This window comes from Fulmarus glacialis, unplaced genomic scaffold (genome assembly GCF_000690835.1).
Source record: "Fulmarus glacialis isolate BGI_N327 unplaced genomic scaffold, ASM69083v1 scaffold399, whole genome shotgun sequence".
NCBI classification, from domain to species: Eukaryota; Metazoa; Chordata; class Aves; order Procellariiformes; family Procellariidae; genus Fulmarus; species Fulmarus glacialis.
In genome coordinates, this window is record NW_009232364.1 from 1,655 (window position 1) to 19,849 (window position 18,195).

The 18,195-nt window shown below is 36.7% G+C and overlaps 1 protein-coding gene across 2 annotated transcripts; it reads left to right on the forward strand.

Moving 5' to 3' along the window:
- The first annotated feature begins 819 nt into the window (after positions 1 to 819).
- MFSD11 (major facilitator superfamily domain containing 11) lies at positions 820 to 17,576 on the forward strand. 2 transcript variants are annotated; one of them, XM_009584855.1, is made up of 13 exons: positions 820 to 936; positions 2,473 to 2,528; positions 3,567 to 3,674; positions 4,110 to 4,189; positions 4,288 to 4,384; positions 6,617 to 6,675; positions 9,111 to 9,252; positions 10,087 to 10,127; positions 11,229 to 11,294; positions 13,572 to 13,697; positions 14,724 to 14,898; positions 15,915 to 16,050; positions 17,399 to 17,576. In XM_009584855.1, the coding sequence occupies exons 1-13, from the start codon at positions 841 to 843 to the stop codon at positions 17,564 to 17,566; spliced, it is 1,350 nt and encodes a 449-aa protein (XP_009583150.1). In that variant the 5' UTR covers positions 820 to 840; the 3' UTR covers positions 17,567 to 17,576. The 2 variants fall into 2 exon arrangements, with proteins under 2 accessions (XP_009583150.1, XP_009583148.1); XM_009584853.1 differs by lacking the exons at positions 4,288 to 4,384; positions 6,617 to 6,675 and having other exon boundaries at positions 841 to 936.
- Positions 17,577 to 18,195: the final 619 nt, after the last annotated feature.

Here is an 18,195-nt window from a genome sequence, read left to right on the forward strand (position 1 = left end):
AGAGCACGTGTGTTGGTGGCATTGAGCGATGTAGTTTCTTCCAGGTAGGTGGGAATCGGTTTTCCTTTGCAATGACTTTGTGTGTGTTTGAATTCAGCTAATTAAACAATTATCTTAGATGACTTTCTAAGACTTTTTTTATCTTGCTGGGTGTTATTTAGTGGACAGAGATTATAATTCTTAAAAACTAGTACAAATTTTGTATTTTAAGGATTAGGCGATTTCCACCCTTTCAAGTAGAAAAAGTGTACTTTCATGAAACTGCATTTCCCATGGTGCACAAGGGCTTTCTAGGCTGGGTCAGCTGATCTACATTGTGAAATGTTCCTTATTTCCTGTCCAACATGCATGGAAATGACTCGTGTGTACGAGTGTCTCATCTTTCCTTCGTCAGGTGATTTAAAGGCTTTGGACCAGAATTCTGATTTAGAACAATGGCAAGAAACTGGGCTGATTAACTAGCTTGGTATCTGGAAAACTGCTTTGTTTGGGGGAAGGAGATGTCATGAAGAAGTAACGTACTGCAGTCTGCTCTGTTAACTTCATGGGAAAAGGTAGAGAGACTCTTGATCTTTGCATTTTGTACCAGACCTTTACCTTTGTTTTTTTTCGAGTTACTGATTTTGCTATACATTATTTAAGAGAATCACCAGATTTCTTGATTAGTTGGTGGTTATGTCCTAGCAGCTAATAAGTAGCTCCTAGTAATCGTCATTTTTGAAGCTTTCTTTTTTGTTTTATTCTTTTTGCTTGTTTGTTTTTAACAGAGGTTAAGAGGAAACTTTTAAAAGAAAAGAGTTTTTTCAGAGGGGAGCTGAGGACTTGGCAAGAAAACACAAAATGTCTCCTGAATCAAAAAAACTTTTCAACGTAATTATTTTGGGAGTCTCATTTATGTTTATATTCACTGCTTTCCAAACATGTGGAAATATTGCGGTAGGTGTGAATTTCAAAACATGCCACATTTCTATCATAGTTATTCATCCTTTCTTGTGTTTCATGTACTCTAATGTAAGAGTTGATTTACTTGGGATTTTTTAATGTGCAAGACACCTTGACATTTTGTCTCCTTTCTTTTGGTTTAGTGTTAACTAGAGAAAGTTGGTTAACTGGATAATTAAGCAGTTTATTTTTTTAAGATAGCATAGCTACATATGTAAGTGTACCTGATTGCTTAGAAAGTAGAAAATTAATGAATCCTATCAAATGTTTGAACTGTAAAATAATGTCTGTTTTGACAGTTGCAGTATTTAACAATTGAATTACATTGGACCTTACATATTTCTGATTATTCTATATAGTCCCTTTCAAAATATTTGCCTAAGTTGTTATTATTAACCATGCCCCTAGTTTTTCCTAGAGTGTTTTTCCTAATCTAACATATTTTTCTGTTCTAACAAACTAGACGTTGAGGGGGAGTATGAGGATAACATCTGACAAGTAGTCAGACTTCCACAATTGCTAGAACTGCCAAGTCACCTTCCATCTGAATAAGTAATTTACTTCTTTATGTCTGTGTGCTGAAGCAAAATTGGGTATAACATAATCCAAATTTACTATTAAAAGCAGATTGTACTGTTAGTACTTACATTTTTAGAATCCTGCTACTGGCATACTTAGCTCAGATCCTCTAACTTAACTGAGTTGTTGGCATTGCTTTCAGTATTAGTTATATGCCTGTAGGACAGTTAGATTTCAACATACCTCTTGAGCCTACAGGTCTTACAGCTTCTCTTTTCTTGCATGCAAGAAGAATCCTTTCTGGGTTCAGACATATAAATGTCATTCACTGCATTGTAGAAATAACTACTTAGGATAGTTTTTGTAAAAGTCATAGTGCAGCGTGATACTGTACATCAGTACATAAGTATGCGCAGTGATCTTAGAAGTTCTGCAATGAATTCACAGCACCTCACTGAATTGGACCTAGTGATCATGCAATTATGTAATTTATTGTCATTAAAGTCATTACAAACGACTTTCAATCAGGTCTGCCCGCCAATCCAGCTAATTACATGGTCTCATGGTCACTAAAGCTGATTCAAGGGAAAAAAAAAGGAACAGAGAAGTAACGGAAAACCGAAAAGAACAGAAACTTTATCAGAAGCTCATAGTTAGGTCAAATTAAGAGTATTTTGAAACTCCTCCTTTTTTCCCCAATTTTTAAATTAAGATAGTCATACATATCTAAGAGAGGTGTTTTGTGAAATACTTTAAGGTCTCTGAAATCATGATATGATCCTAAAGTACTAATTACTGCTTCAAACATAGATGTTTCCCTGCCCAATACCTCCTTCACCTTTATTGTGGAGGTATTGTGAGTTGTAATTAACACTTTACATTATTTTAAGTACTTTATAGAGTCTATAATGATTAATTCTAATGTTTAATACTGGCTTCAAACTGATGCAAGTGTTCTCAAACTACAAGATATGTTCTAACGTATTGCAACACATGATTTTCTCCTCACAGCAAACTGTTATCACAAATTTAAACAACACGGATTTTCATGGCAGTGGCTACACGAGGTAATTTACACAGATCATCTTATTACTGTTCTCCTTGCAGGGCGAAGCTAGTTGTAATTCCATCTGGTAGAAATATACTCTCAAGAGATTGTAGTGTTCTGCTGACTTCACAATTTAATAACATACTTAAAGCAGTTTAAAAGATGGGCTTCTCACATTCACTCTAGTTCTACTCTGAATTATTTCTAGTTGAACTACATATCTGTTTTGCGTGTTTTCTTTGTAGGGAGAAAAAACACCATACGGTTATCACATTCTCAGCATTATCACATTCTCAGCATTTTATCTTTGGAGATGAAGAATGTGGAGGTTTTAAAATAAATAAAACTGCTAACTAAGGCCTTGGTTGTTTGTCCTTGTACACCTCTGTGTGTTTGTGTAGAATAGGTGGGGTGGATCAGCTTCCAGGAAATACTGCAACATAAATGTGAAAGGAGCAGTCAGAAAGATGAGAAGCAAAGCCACAAAAAGCTGTGTGTTTATGGCACTGGCATAGCCAAACTCACCAAGCATGATCAGGGACCTTTTGTACGCCAAATTAAGCTGTCATATAGGAAAACCTGGTTGCTGCTTTGAAGGGCTTATTGTCTTAATTTAAACTCAAAATACAACTGACACAAAATATATCTATAACTCTTCTGTGGTGTATTGGCAGAAAATGAAAACCTCACTGATAGACGAATGAGACTCTGGAACGTTCTCCTCTAGAAATACTGGGTACAAAATACAGTAACTATTGTTAAGGCACAGTTTGACAATTGCGTGTTATAAATTACAAAATGTGCGTGCCTGCAATAGTTTGGGCCTCTATTCAGCAATCCAAGAAACACTGTACACTCCTATATTCCCATATAGAGTGCAATGGGTAAGGTAACGAAGAAAGGAAGGAAATGTTTGACCATGAAAGTTATGCAGTTACTTCAGTTATGTATGTACTTAACTTGATACTTTGGAATCGACTGAACATTCTTAAATCAGTTGCACTTATACCCTATTTTATTTTAAGTACTTAATCATCTTTGGTGTTTATTTATGTAGCATGTCCATTATTTATGGAGTATTCTCTGCATCAAATCTTCTATCACCTTCAGTAGTTGCGATAGTAGGACCTCAACTCTCCATGGTTGTTAGTGGCATATTTTATAGGTAAGTATTAATTTTGAATTTTTGTCTGCTTCCTTTGAAATCTTTCTCTCATTTTTTCACACCTAAAACTACCATGCCATACATGAAATTGTACTGGTTAAGGCAGGCAACTGTATCACTAGATGTGTAACTGCAGAGTACTTCAGCCTACTGGAAACAGTGTGTATTTTTTCCACAGCATTTCCAGATTTTGCTCACTGTGGAGTTCAGGTTGTGAATTATTGTTGTGTTCAGATTAATGACTATATAAAAAAAATTCTACATGCTTAGTGGAGTGAAAAAATTACCTTTTTTTTCACATATGACCTGAACTATTTTCCACTGTCACTTAAGAGAGAGTAGCTGATTTTAAAGAAGCTAAGTGAGATTTCTGTTTGTTGAAGAGCATTGTCCACTTTAAGTCTATATTCAATAAACTGATCTGTTCTATTCTAGCCTATACATTGCAGTTTTTATCCAACCTGCTACATGGGCTTTCTACACTGCTTCTGTTTTTATTGGCATTGCAGCTGCTGGTAAGCATTGTTCTGACCCTGCTTACTATTCTTTGCCACATTTAAATACACTTCTAAAATATTTTTATTTCCTGAGTAATATATTCTGTATATTTCAGTACTCTGGACGGCACAGGGAAATTGCTTGACTGTAAATTCTGATGAAAATACCATTGGAAGGAACAGTGGAGTATTTTGGGCACTCTTACAGTCCAGGTAGACTTTATTTGTTAATCTTTTTTTGGTTGTGTACACATTCTACTTTTTACATTTTTTTACATTTTTAGACTGAATCTAAAAATACTCCACTAGTACCTTGCAGTCAGTGAAGTGGGAGGGAAGGCTGGAAGCAACATTTCTATTGCTATTGTGCATTATAGAACAATGAATGAAAGTTACATATTGCAAGCCTCTGCTCTTGACACTCTAAAAAGATATTTCTGTTGGGGGAGCATTTGACATATGCAACAGAAATCTTGTTGATTGTAGAGGGCTGTGCTAATTTGTGTCAGGATCCTGAGTGCACTAATAAGCCCTAATGGTCCTGAACAACCTCAGCTGGGACCTCCACCACACCCTTCCCATCTGCCCATGGGCCCAGGAGCCCCATTTGAACTCAGCCCTGGGCCTTCAGTTCCTCTGGAGCTGCATTGGAGGACTACTGGTCTCCTGCTCAACTACAGCTATGCCTGTGCGCAGCTATGGATCCTGGTGGTCTAGATCCAGTCCACAGACTGACCTCCTATCTTGGCTTTGTTCTGCCTTGTCACTGTGGACCTGCGTGACAATCACTGGACTTGACTCTGGCCTGTGGACTGACTTCCCAGCTTGACCTCAGACCTGCCTCATCAAGACAAAACTGTCTGATGGTCTGGACTCTTGGTTGACCCTGCTTACAATCTTTGGGTCTGTCCTGCTTGCCTTGCTCGAGTAGTGCAAGGTTGGGCTCTAGCTGACAAGGCACCTTCTCTGCTGGATGTGTTATCCCCCTTGACTCTTAGCCCTCCTTCCCTGAGGGAGCAGCCGGACCTTGCTGCTCACTGACAAGTTGAAGTGAAGATACTAAAGTTGGACCTGGCAGTCAGAAGTCAGAAAAGAGATCCTGTTGTTGATGAGTTCTCTGATATTAAGCTTCGAGTGCTGCATCAACTAAAAAAGTCAACAAAAGTTTTGGCATCAAGAAGGGTAGTGAGAACAAGGTAGTGGGCGCTGTGTTGCTGCCATTGAGTATTTTGTGCAGATATGGTTTATGCTTTTCGGGAGAGTGTAATGTAATTAGCGTATAGGGAAAAATCACAAAAATGCGCAAGAAGATAGAGCTGCTGACTTGAAGAGAGACTAAAAAGGCTGGTACTCTTTCCTTTGGAGAAAAAGCATCTGAGGATGATTATACTGATGAATTACTAAAACTTGAAGGCAGCAGGTGAGCTGAATGTAGAACTGTTGGTCAGCAAATGCTGCTGTACTAGAACTCAGGTCACTTGGTGAAACTAGAAGAGGATTGGTTTGAAACAGATAAAGTGCTTCTTTACATGATGGGCGATTAAACTTTTGGAGCTTGCTGCCACAGGAGGGTGTAGAGTTGGATGGTGTCAGCGAGATCAAAAAAGGGTCAAACAAATTCATTGGCAACAGATCCACAGATGGTTCCTGAAGACAGACACCTTTTATGACCCCTAAGGCAGCAACTCTGGATTTTGGGAGATAATGAGAGGAATGAATCACAGAAAGTGCTTAGGCTGGTGAGCCTGCACTAGATGGCATTGCTAATGCTGTTGTGGGGACAGAATACTGGATTAGTAGAACATCTGTCTGAACCAGTGGCATACTTCTTGTGTTCCTTACGTTTCAGGTTCCAGAATTAACATATTGGTATTTTATTAGCGTAGCAATTTCCACAAACCCAACTAATTGTGTGTTTTACAGTGCGTAAAATGCATGGCTTTGTATGAGGAGATTTGACTCTAGGCTGTTTTGAATCACTACTCATCCAGAATTACTATATTTCGGGAAACTGTGGGTAGGAACACAGCATTTCCCTTGAGTTGTTAACGACCAATTTCGCATTCCTGGGGCAATACTTCAGAAAAGACACATGACTCTTCTAAGAAAGTATTACAAAATCATCTCCATAAATACGTCAGCTTTCTAACCTATATCCTTCCAAAATTAGAGAGAGAGACAACTTAGATGCAGATTTCCTCATCTTTGCTACCACCTTGTGTCTTGATTGCTGAAAATGAATAGCCAGCAGTATGGGGAAGAATCCTCTACTGTGTGTAAAATTTTACATAGAGTAAGCAGTTTGCATAGAGTATGACTAGTGTCTTTATTTCTTTCAAAATTGCACAGTATATTTTTTTGCATAGAATAGTATTACTGTGATGCAACAACTTTAATCTTACCTCAAAAAGTGCTGTTCACCTTTGTTGTCCTTTTTGTTTACAGCCTGTTTTTTGGAAACCTCTATATATACTTTGCTTGGCAAGGAAAAACTCACATATCAGGTGGGTATTGCTTGTTTATATGGGAGGCCATCCTTTAAAATATGGTAGCATGAATAAACAGGTGAAATAATGAACTGGAAAGTGGCAAGAAACTTATACGATAGCAGACAATTTTTTTGCAATTTATTGTTAGATAGACTGTACTTTTGGAGTATGTTTTTGATTCAGTGTTCCATGGTACTCATGGCCCCTGTATTATGTATGTTGTTTTCCTGCATGCAATGCAAATTTTTTTCCAATTTATTGTTAGATAGACTACTTTTGGAGTATGTTTTTGATTCAGTGTTCCATGGTACTCATGGCCCCTGTATTATGTATGTTGTTTTCCTGCATGCAATGCACTTTAAGTACCTTCTTTTAGGATACTGTCTATGAAATTCTTCAGAACGCTAGTTTAGAGTAAGGTTTTCCACAATAGCTACTCTGGGATTTTCCCTGTGCAGACACACTTATGCCAAAATATACATATTTTGGGGGAAAGCTATTCTGGAATGGCTATATGTTTAATATGCACACTATCCTGTTCCGAAGTAAGTTCCTGGTATAGGCTGTCCTTCTAAATCAGGTTGGAGACTGAGTAACCTATGAAATAAAGGAAAAGAAAGTAACACCATCCCAGTTCACTTCATGGCTGCACTGATCATTGTGCTGGCACAAAGCAGTAGCAAGACAGAGGTTGAGATGTGCAGCTGGACTGAGAGCGGGCGGCTGCTGCTTAAACTGGCAGCATTGCTGGAAGAGTGTGTAAAGAACTCAGTCTTCCCTATTTGGCATAGTTTATGAAGACTAACTTCCTAATGGGATTGTAATTAATACTACAGTTTTTTTTCATTTGACATAGTGCTAGACTGGTAAAGAGCAGGAGAGAGAACAGTAAACTTAATATTCTTAAGAAGCTGGATAGTGGTTGAGACTCATTGGTTTTGAAGTGGAGATTTCTACTTAAGTAAGCAAGGTGAGGTGGGGGGGTATCAGCTAAGAAAAGGGCAATGGTGAAAATAGAGCAAAATGTAAGACTTTAATTATAAAACCTGAGTATTGCTGGAAAACCAGCATTTTGTAAACAAAGAGGGTCGATTGTCCTGTTCTATAATGACTGTGAGAGTTTTTCTTTATTATAGTGTTAAAGTAAAATATCTACTAGAATGGTCAATTCTTTTAACATTCAAAAGATGAGGGTACTTCTGCTGTAGTCAATCGGGATTAAGATGTTGATTTTTAAATTATAATTATCAGGCTTCAGAAATACTGCCCTGTTGAGATGAATAGTCCACTTCATGTCTCTGTTAGATCCATCTTTTCAGGTTCCCCACAGACATGGGCTTGGTAGCGCAGCACAGGTTAATTTTTAAAGGTCAGCTCCCACATTCCTTCATCTTTAACGCAAAGGCTTAAATGTTATTGAAAGTATTGGAGACTCTTTGGATCTGGTGGCCCTGAAACTCTGTGCATTCTAAATTTCATTGCTCTTTCTAACCACAGAATAGAGCAACTAACTGTGAGGGAATTCTGCTGTTACATTTCCCCCCATCTTTAAATGTCTTGAGACTCCTCTTTATTAAAAAATGTTGGTATCAGAAGATCTGACAGTGTTTAAAAATCAATTCCTCCTTCCTTTTGCTACCTAAATGACAATTTTACAGGCATTGCAAGGTGAAGCACATATTCTCTTTTTGATTTGTAATTGTACATGTTATTTTTAATTGATACAGAACAATTTTATGTTTACCTTTAAGCTAAAGGGGAAGTAAATACCAACGTAGGCAATATCTTCAGAATCATACACTAGTTCAATCACAATTATTAGCTGTTTCTCGGCTTTTTTTTTTCTGCTTAATGTTTGTAAATGGGAATGACTTCTGTCTTACAGACTTTCCTCTGCGAAACAACTTGGTTAGTGCAGCAGAGCTCATGCATAGGGCAGCAACGACCTTCCTCCAGCTGCACGTTGTATGCTGTGTCAGTTAGGTTTCAGTGGTTTTAAGGCCTTTGTAGTTTACAAGCCTACTAGTTTATGACGTTACAGTGCTAATATTTCTGATGCTGGCAAAGAGCTTTTTTTAGAAATCTGAAGGGTTTTGGGGTACTTCGCTATATCCGCTCTGAATTATATAAGTCTTGAAAGATGTACTTTCTTCTGCCAATAATTTATGCACTTCCTTTGTTAATTGGCTCCTCCTTGGTCATAGCCTTTGCATGGCAGAAAATGTGAGTGACACTCTTTAATATGCTGATACTTTATTAGCATCATAAAACTGAGACAGGAATTTGCCAGCAGCTGAGTACCTTTTGCTCTGTGTGGAAAGTAAGTTAGAAAATTAGTATGCATTTTAAACACTGTTACGTAGTAGTCTGTATTAGGTCTTTGAAGGTAATTGAATTGGTTTGAATTGCTTTTGCACATCTAGTTATGACTCTTCTTTGTTTTTCCACAGAGAGTGATCGCAGAACTGTCTTCATTGCTCTGACTGTTATCAGTCTTGTGGGCACAGTTCTGTTCTTTCTGATTAGGAAACAAGAGGACACAAAAGCTCCAGGGGAGGAAGATTCTGCTAATGAAACCCTGGGGGACAGCTCGTAAGTGCTTCTGGCAATAACATGTTGTCACATATACTCGTTTGTGCTCCTACTCCTCAATGGAACATCATGCATTCACTTCCCCTCTACACTGGAAACGTGAATGTTATAAACAACTTGTAGAATTTACAGATTTAATAAAAAAGTGTCTATACTTTAACAAGTGAGAATTAATGTTCTTTATATGACATATTTTCAAGGGTGGAATGCAGTAATGCACGTTAAGTTTTTACATTAATAACTAAGTGCCTTTGGAAAGATACCCTTTACCTCTTTTCTTCACTGATTATTATTAAACACGTATCTGCCTTTCATAGTCCATCTTGCCCTCATTAGCCCAGTTTAAAGGCTGGAATAAGCAGAAATTACTCCCTTTTTATAGGTTCTCTTTTACATACTGAAACATGTTTTTCATATCTTCTCTAAATATATATATGCCACCCTGATAAATACATTAGAAATGCATAGGTACATAGATAGATTCAGTACAGTTTTGCCTGAGGCATCAGTTTAAATATTTTTGCTTTGTTTAAAGAACAATGAAAATGTTAGAAAAAGATCACTAAGTATGCAAGTGAAAAAATGTTCAAAGCTAAAAATGCTCAGAAGAACCTGTTAAGCAGGTTCATTTTTGAACGGCATTCACTAGCGTAGAAAGCAAATTTTGTAGCTAGTAGTTTAGATTCTCAGAAACTTAATAAAATATTAGCATATTCCAGTATATAGTGCTGGGCTAGAAAACGTACAGAAAATTTGAAAAATTAAGCTGTTTTCCAGCATAGCGATCGTGTGGTTATTCTTGTTCCATTTTGACTAAGTCATTTATTTATCCAGGTCTGCACAAAACAAAATGACGAGAGCAGTGGCTGCCTTCAGTAAGTACTGTTTCACATCAGAGTTGCTTCAAAAAATACTGACGTATCCTTTCCAGCTCTCCATGATTCTGCTGATAATGTGATCATGTACAAATCACTTAGAACAAAAATTTGTGAACAAATAAGGTTTTAAGAATGCATTTCAGTTATTCCACTTTGAATATAGACCTTCAGGAATGGCCTGCTTGGAAAAATGACTGCCAGGTGGCAATGGTTTTCAGACCAGAGATGACAGGACTGATGAGTTTTGAGCCTGATAGGAATTCAGTTGTCTGTGTGAGCATTTGCGATTTTGAGCCTAGCCAAAATGGGCTTGCAACTGGAAAAGCTTGGGAACCACTGAACTAACCTGTGGGCGAATTACCATTGATGTGTGATTGGTGTGAGCTGGCTGTCCACACTTCAGAAATGCTCCTTCAATGCTCCTTCAACGTGGCAGCACCATACAAACAAAGCTTGACTGCAAGCAAAGAAAGTGAAGTAGACTTCACTTTAATTACATACTAGTATAGTCCAGAAGAAACTTTACAACAGCTTCTTTATACAGATGAGTTAAAAAAGAACAGGTCACCACTTGGGAAAGCTAGTGCATGAAAGTTAAAAAAAAAAAAATTCATTAACATAACAAGATAAAGAAGTTACATGTTGTTTTATTTTGTCACCAAATGATACCAGTTAAAAACAACAATTTGAACTGGAGCATCTGCAGTTTCCATTGAAATTTGATGTGGTCTGCCTGTGACTGTTAAGTTTGTTTTGAGAATGTGGGGATCTTCACTGAGAATTTATTTATCCTTTTAGGAGACAATCACCATGAACTGAGAGAAAGTACAAAAATATGATGAGCAGAAAACTGTCTGCTAATTGAAAACTCTGTATCCGCTCTTTAATATGTCCCCCCTTGCATTTCTTACAAAAAAGGATTTCAGATAACAGCACTTCTTTCAAAGGGCTACTCAGGGTTGGTTTGTTCAGCACTCTGTTTACTGTAATAGTCACAGTTTGCATAATTTTAACCTATTTTGGAAAGAGCAAAAGAAAGTGTAGATTGTCTTAATAGTGTTACCAGTTATATTAATTTCCATTATTATGTCTTTACAGAGAAATCTATAAAGCTGAGCTTCACCAAAGAGATTCTGCTTCTCAGTGTTACAACAGCCTACACAGGTATGAAGCAAGCAGAGTATATAATCATGTAGCAGTGACATGGCATTGTTTGGAATTTTAACCCCAGAGCAGGATTGCAATTCCATATCTCTGCAAATGTTACTTGAATATTTCAATTAACTTTGAATGAGTTATTTATGACATTTCAGTGTTCTGGAAAGTGTTTCTGTATGGGAGGAGGCATGTGCTTAAATCTGCAAATACTGACAGATGTAGTAATGCTTGGTTCAGTACAGTGCTGGGTCATCCAAATTGAGGGTTAGGCAAAATTTACATAGCTGTTTTTTATGTGGTTTGGCATTACACTATCAATAGGTTGTAGATTGTTTAATGCAATTGCATTGCATTTGAATTAAAATTATTTTTGTAGAATACATTTTCAGTGTCCCCTCCGTTGAGGCGTGGGAGATTACCAACAGTCTTCATTTTAGTCTTGGTTCTATTGGGGAAAAAGTTTAGCTATTTTCAACTATTGTTGTCACTAGTATTTGCTGTGGGAAGAGCTCTCTCTCTTTTTAGCAACTTTAGTTAAACCTGGTCTGCCATTGTTAGACCAAGTGATGAGTTGTAAAATAAAAATACATTTATTTTTGCCATATACAAAAGCGATTCTTCCACAAAAATACTATAAGATGTTCAAAATGTTGCTGGGATCCTTTAGCGGATTTTTGGGATGTTTTTTGCTCCTTATTTGACTTCAGTTGTAGTTCTGTTCATGATCAAATTAAGTTTTAGGAAGAATAGATGCATTTTCAGAACCTCAGCTCTGAGTCGCTATTATGAAAAACTGTTGTTAGCTCTTGTAGGTGACACGAAAGACTTAGATGTGAACAAACTATAAACAGTGCCATAACATCTGCTGAAATTTGCAGTCAGCTTCTGGTAGAGAAATAGCAATAGTAGCTATGAAGTCAGCTTGCACCAGCCACTAATCTGAGTTATAAGTTACTTCACAGCATCTCCAGTGTTGTGTTAACACAAATTAATTAACTTGAATTCCTCTTAGATGTTTAGTGCAATGGGAATGTGAAGCAAGATAACAAGTGAAGGGAGTCAGTCAGGTTTTGCCTGATTAATCTGCAGTTTGGTCTTACGGGAGCAGAAAAAAAGTAAGTCCAGCTTGGAAAAAAATAGCTGCTGCCATCTGGTGGGTGTCGCCAATATTGCCACTTTATGTAGGAAAATACAAAATCCTGTAAGGCCAACAAAAGCTTTTATTTCCAAAATTAATTATTGGATTGTTAAGGCTACTCAAAGTTCATCCCTTTTTGAGGGGTACGTGCAGTTCATATACCATGTTAGGTAGCCTGCTACTTGTAGACCAGGATATGGAGTACCATATTTTTGCAATAGCAAAAGACAAAGGAGGTGAATTGGAAACAGTTTATTTTTGAACCGTTTTTCTTTGTTTAAGCATAACACTTTGCATTGTTTTAAATATACTTTTTATTAAGAAACGGATATTTTTACACTGGTTGCTTATAGCCATGCTAGTTGGACTCAGCTATGTTACCTTTCCTCACAGTACGGCAATAGAAAGAAAGAAGCATTTTAAGAAAATAGCAGTTGTTCTTTTTCAGTTTTAGTTCATTATGTATGTATAGAAAAGTAGCAGTCCGTTTTAAGAATCATAGCTCCTTATTGGTATTTGGGGATATAGGGACTTCCTTAGGAATGCCATAACTTTTGGGGGGGAATCTTACAGTGAAATTGTGCTTTTTTTCTTCAGTTACTTCAAGTGTAAATAATCTGTAATTAAGTTGTGATTGTAGTAGACTTACTAACTCGCTTTGTAAATATTGAATTAGTTAATGATTAAGTGTTACTAAAGTTTGTAAATGATTAGTTGATAATTAAGTGTTGCTAAATTGTGAATGAAACCTAGACTGCTGCCAAACACATATAGTCCCTGAAATATAAACCCTTAGATGATTTTCCTTTATTTGTTTCACATGGCGCTTTTCATTTGGATGAAATTCCAAAGTTCTTGAAAAGTATAAACTGTATATAGGGATTGTGTCAACAGAAGCAGTACTGAACCTAAGCGCATGTGACGCTAACTAGTGACACTGCTTTTTCTAACATAGTTTTTGTAAACTGGCATAGGAGTATATCATAATTTAAATAGTTTAAAATTCCCTGTTTGCTTCTATTATGTATACCTCATTTAAATATATGTGAAAGATACTTTAGGGAAAAACAGCCTTTAGACATAATGAATTTTTTCATAACTTTCATAATAGTTCATCTATCAATTTTGTTTGGTTTACTTCAAAGGTTTGGAATTAACATTCTTTTCTGGAGTATATGGAACATGTATTGGTGCTGTGAATAGGTTTGGCAGTGAAGAAAAAAGCCTTATTGGTCTCTCTGGTATTTTTATTGGTGTTGGAGAAATTTTAGGTGAGTCTAAATTTACTACCTTATAGACAAAAAAGGGTTAAGATGTAGTTACTCAAAACGTTTTTTGTATTTAACTGAATAGTGTCTTTCAAGCTTCCAGCAATGATTATGTAAACAAAAAATGAAATGTTAGAAATAAAACTGTCAACATGGTTCCTTATTGCACTGTGAATTATACTTTACACTATGTAAAGTGAATATGGATTAGGATGTGAAATACTGATGACCGAGTCCTAAGATTTTGCATTCTTTTTGGGTTAGTGCAAAGAAATACCGAAGTCTTAGAATGAGAGAAGCACTAGGCTACAATGTCGTTACGGAATTTTCAGCATTTTGATATTCTGTTTTTAAATAGTATTCTGTTTACATTTTTATTAAGTGATGTGGTAACTATTTTAAATTTTATTAAAAAATTATTACACTAAAGATTTTTTCTTTAAAAAAGTTAGCTTGTGTTAAATGAGATCTGATATTTGAATGAAATTGAATACAGGTAATGTAAATGTAAGAGTCTTTTTTTGCTTAAGTACTGCAGTGTTTTAAAAAAAAAAAAAAAAAAAAAAAAAAAAACAAAAAACAAAAAACCCAAAACAACGGACCACCAAACCAGTCTTTTCACTAGCAACTTGGATCCATAGAGAGATGCATGTTTTTGCAATTAAAAGAGCTAAGCACAAGGCCATCCATTTTCACTTAGTAGTGTTGCAATACTGGAAGAAACAGTGGCTGCTGGGAGAATACTTGCAAAAAGGTTAAGCGTCTTCATCGGCAATCATCGGATAAATCTCCTGCCCACATTTCCCAGACATCTGTAGCAACCCAAAGGTTATGTCATCTGACAAATGGGGCTGGCAGATCTGGCAAACTCCTTGGGACTGTTTTCGTGTCTATCAATCTTTCAGTTATCCAATATGGTGAAGTTTATAATCTAAGTTTTCAGCTTTTTTTTTTTCAGTATTTTAAGTTGGTTCTGTTCTTTATATCTTCAGTTCTGATTTAATTATCCAATCTTTTCGACTTGTACAGGTGGAGGAATCTTCGGTTTACTGAGCAAGAATAATCGCTTTGGCAGGAACCCTGTTGTGTTGCTAGGCATCGTTGTCCATTTCATAGCCTTTTATTTAATTTTTTTCAACATGCCAAATGATGCCCCTATTGCTCCTATGGAAGGAACAGATGATGTTGCTTACATGATGCCAAGGTACGTAAACTTTTTCCTTCGGCTGGTATAACTCACGATGTTTATAAAACAGCTTGTTCGTCTAATAGAAAGCTCTTTGAAGCTGCTTTTCTGTGTAGTGACTAACTCCATAGAAAAGGCTTTCAGGAATTCTGTTTTTATTAAAGGTAGATATTCTACCAGTGTGCACCCAATTTAGGAATTTAGATGGTATAAGAATAAAAAGCATGAGGATATTTGGTAGCAATTCTGTCATTGAGAACTGACATTTCTGACATCTAGTACAATAGTGAGACCAGCAATTATTGTACTGAACTTGAGGAATTCAGTTTATTTTAAAACAGTGTTGGGCTCAGTTTTACTACAGCAGGGAGCACCACCCTTGCACTGGTTTCCAAAGTCTTTGAATGCTTGTTGTCAAAGTCCACTTGGTCTAACTGGAGCCGTGCTATGCCTGTCTCTTGTTATACTGCTATACTGTGCCATACTGCTCCGTGTTAGGGCAAGAATATAGGGAGCTTTCTTATCTCATTGCAACTTTCTTTCGGGGTGTATTTTTGTCAATTTGTGTGAAAATACAGTGTTGTCACTTTGTGCAGACACAGCTGCTAACTTGCAATTATAAGCATTTGTGCCTGTGCAGGTGACTCTTCTTTAACTGGAGTATTTTTCTGCAAAATGAATTTCTCTAATATTCCTGCAGTTTTTATGAACTCACCAGGTGTGTCTGAGCTTTTAATCACTGCCTTCTGGGTTTTGTGGCTCCAAGCACCAAAATGAATTGTTCTAGCGGTTCTAATTCAGTGCAGAACTGACTGCAGGTAACAGTAACACAAGTCTTAGCATTCAAGAAATTAAAATCTGATTAAACGATTCTTTTTGCCAAGCCAAGCATTCCCAGTTCTTTTCCAGTGAAATTTAAAGTTTGATAACTTTCTTCCATTCTCGCTTTCCAAATAAGTCTGCCAAAAATAGTTTATAGATGTGTAAGCTGTTTGAATTAATAGCTTTTAAATTTGATTCACTTTCTCCTTCAGCAAAGAGGTGGCCATATTCTGCAGCTTTCTGTTGGGCCTGGGGGACAGCTGCTTTAACACCCAGCTCCTCAGCATTTTGGGATTCCTCTATTCAGAAGACAGTGCTCCTGCCTTTGCCATCTTTAAGTTTGTTCAGGTATTACATGACATTTGAAAGTATGAGTTTTGGAATGTTACTGAAATACTGGGCTGGGTTTTTTAATAAGCTGAGAAAAATTATGTTGTTTCTGCAAAGGATTTCAGCCTGCTTTTTTACATTTCACAGGAGAGAAAGAAGTTCTTAGGCAGGAGTATCTTGATTGTTTAGCTTGGTGTGATTATATAATCGAACTGCTATTACTTACAAGTTTTGAGGAAAGTTAGAAGTATTGGGAATTGTAGTTTTAAGTCAAGTACAGTTAAGTACAGTTAACCAGACTTGGATTTTATTTAAATAATCATTTATTGAATTTGTTTACTCAAAGAAGTCTTTGACAGAGGGGTGTGAGTTAAAAGGAAACAAATTGTGTAAATAGTATTTGAAGAGTTTGTGGATGTTGTACCATATCACTGGGAGTTATCAGGTGGGTATGCAGACAAAAGAATTAAGTAATAGTTATCTGTCCTTAAGTTGTCAGAATGGCAAAATAAATGCATCTATGCTATCTGGAGACTCAGTGAAAAGTTTTCTTACAATATGAATACAACTGCTGCTTTTTGGATAGATCACTTCATTCACAGGCATTAATCTTGTTTGGTACTGAACCTTCCAGGTCAAGATCTGTGTTGATAGAGGTATTGGTAGAAAAATGGTGGTGCAGAGCATTGAAACTGTTCATGCGTGGTCACACCAACAGCAAGCTAGTGCTGGGAGCAGAGGTCAGGGTGTGTCTAGTTTAAAAGGTGACAGGTGCTTGCTTCAAAAAGATTATTTTTTTTCCTTGTGCACCGTTCCATTTTTATGTCATTCTCAGTGATATGTAAGACTTTGAGATAGACACGGAATATAAAGATTCTTTATACGAGCTCTAATGCAAATTACACCTTCAAAAAGGATAGATTGCAGGTAAGCAACACCGCTTGTCAAAGCCTCTACCTATTTTGATATAGAATAGTTTCTGATGCTGTAAAACTGGAAATAGTTTTCTGGATTTTGTCGTAAAGCCTTGGCAGTGTCGTTTCTAGACAAACTGTTTTCAAGTACCAGAGAACTGCACTTGCGATGCTACAAATACTTTTGAGTTTTGTGTTCACTTTCTGCAGTGAACACTATTTAAATAACAAGTAAAAACTATATCTGTTGTATATATCAAGACATATGTTGGGGTATAATGAAGTTTTAAGATCATGTATCTTCTACAGAAGCATACTACTGAGAGTTGCATATTAAACTGTGTGTATGTTAGTTTGATAATCCTTGTATGGTAATACTAGCCTGGATATCTCTACTGATAATCTTTTTACATTGTGTGGTGTGTGTTGTTTTTTTTTTTTTCTCCTCTCAGTCCATCTGCGCTGCAGTTGCATATTTCTACAGCAACTACTTCCTTCTGCAATGGCAACTGCTGATCATGGTGGTTGTGGGCTTCTTTGGAACAATTACCTTCTTTACAGTGGAGTGGGAAGCAGCAGCAGCTCTTGTTGCCCGTGGCTCAGACTACAGCAGCATTTGATCTAGATACCATGCCTAGTCCAATGTAAAGAAGAACACAGGCACATTTATTGTGAAGCGATGCGAGAAGATGAAAAGATCAAGTTGTGCAGAGGTTAAGATGGAGGAAGCTACTACTTAATCACCATCAGTCAGTGAAACATAGGAGAAAAAAACTGCCAAATTTGAAAGGCTTTTTCTCTTGCTTTGATCAACTGAGCGTGGTATGCATGTTCATAAAATTCTGATATTAGAAATGGAAGGAAATGCAGAGATCTATGTATGGAACAATTCTGTTCTGAGATGTACCTTTCAGAATGTGATTGCCTAATTTCACTCTACCATGCACTACAGAATTACAGTTTCGTTTTTTCCCCTTAAATTATTTTTCCCATATTCTAGTTCTGCAGACACTTGAATTCTTGTATTGAACGGGTGATATTTTTATAAGATACATTATATCGCAGAGTGTGTCTGCATAACCGAGAAATCAATTTGTCATTGACTTTTTCAACAATTAGGTATGTAGAAGTGTTTCTGTGGGAAATGTTGCCTTCTTATTCTGTATCACCCTGTTCCTTGTTTCCCAACCATTTGTTTATTAATCTGTTTCATGCTTAAATTTATCAGATGCATGGAGTTTTTTTTGAA

Bases quoted from the DNA above. Each gene is read 5' to 3' on its own strand.
- MFSD11 (XM_009584855.1), top strand. From the start codon at position 841: ATGTCTCCTGAATCAAAAAAACTTTTCAACGTAATTATTTTGGGAGTC. The intron at 9,253-10,086 runs GTAAGTGCTTCT...TTATTTATCCAG, and splicing joins GAAACCCTGGGGGACAGCTC to GTCTGCACAAAACAAAATGA. The intron at 11,295-13,571 runs GTATGAAGCAAG...TTTACTTCAAAG, and splicing joins TGTTACAACAGCCTACACAG to GTTTGGAATTAACATTCTTT.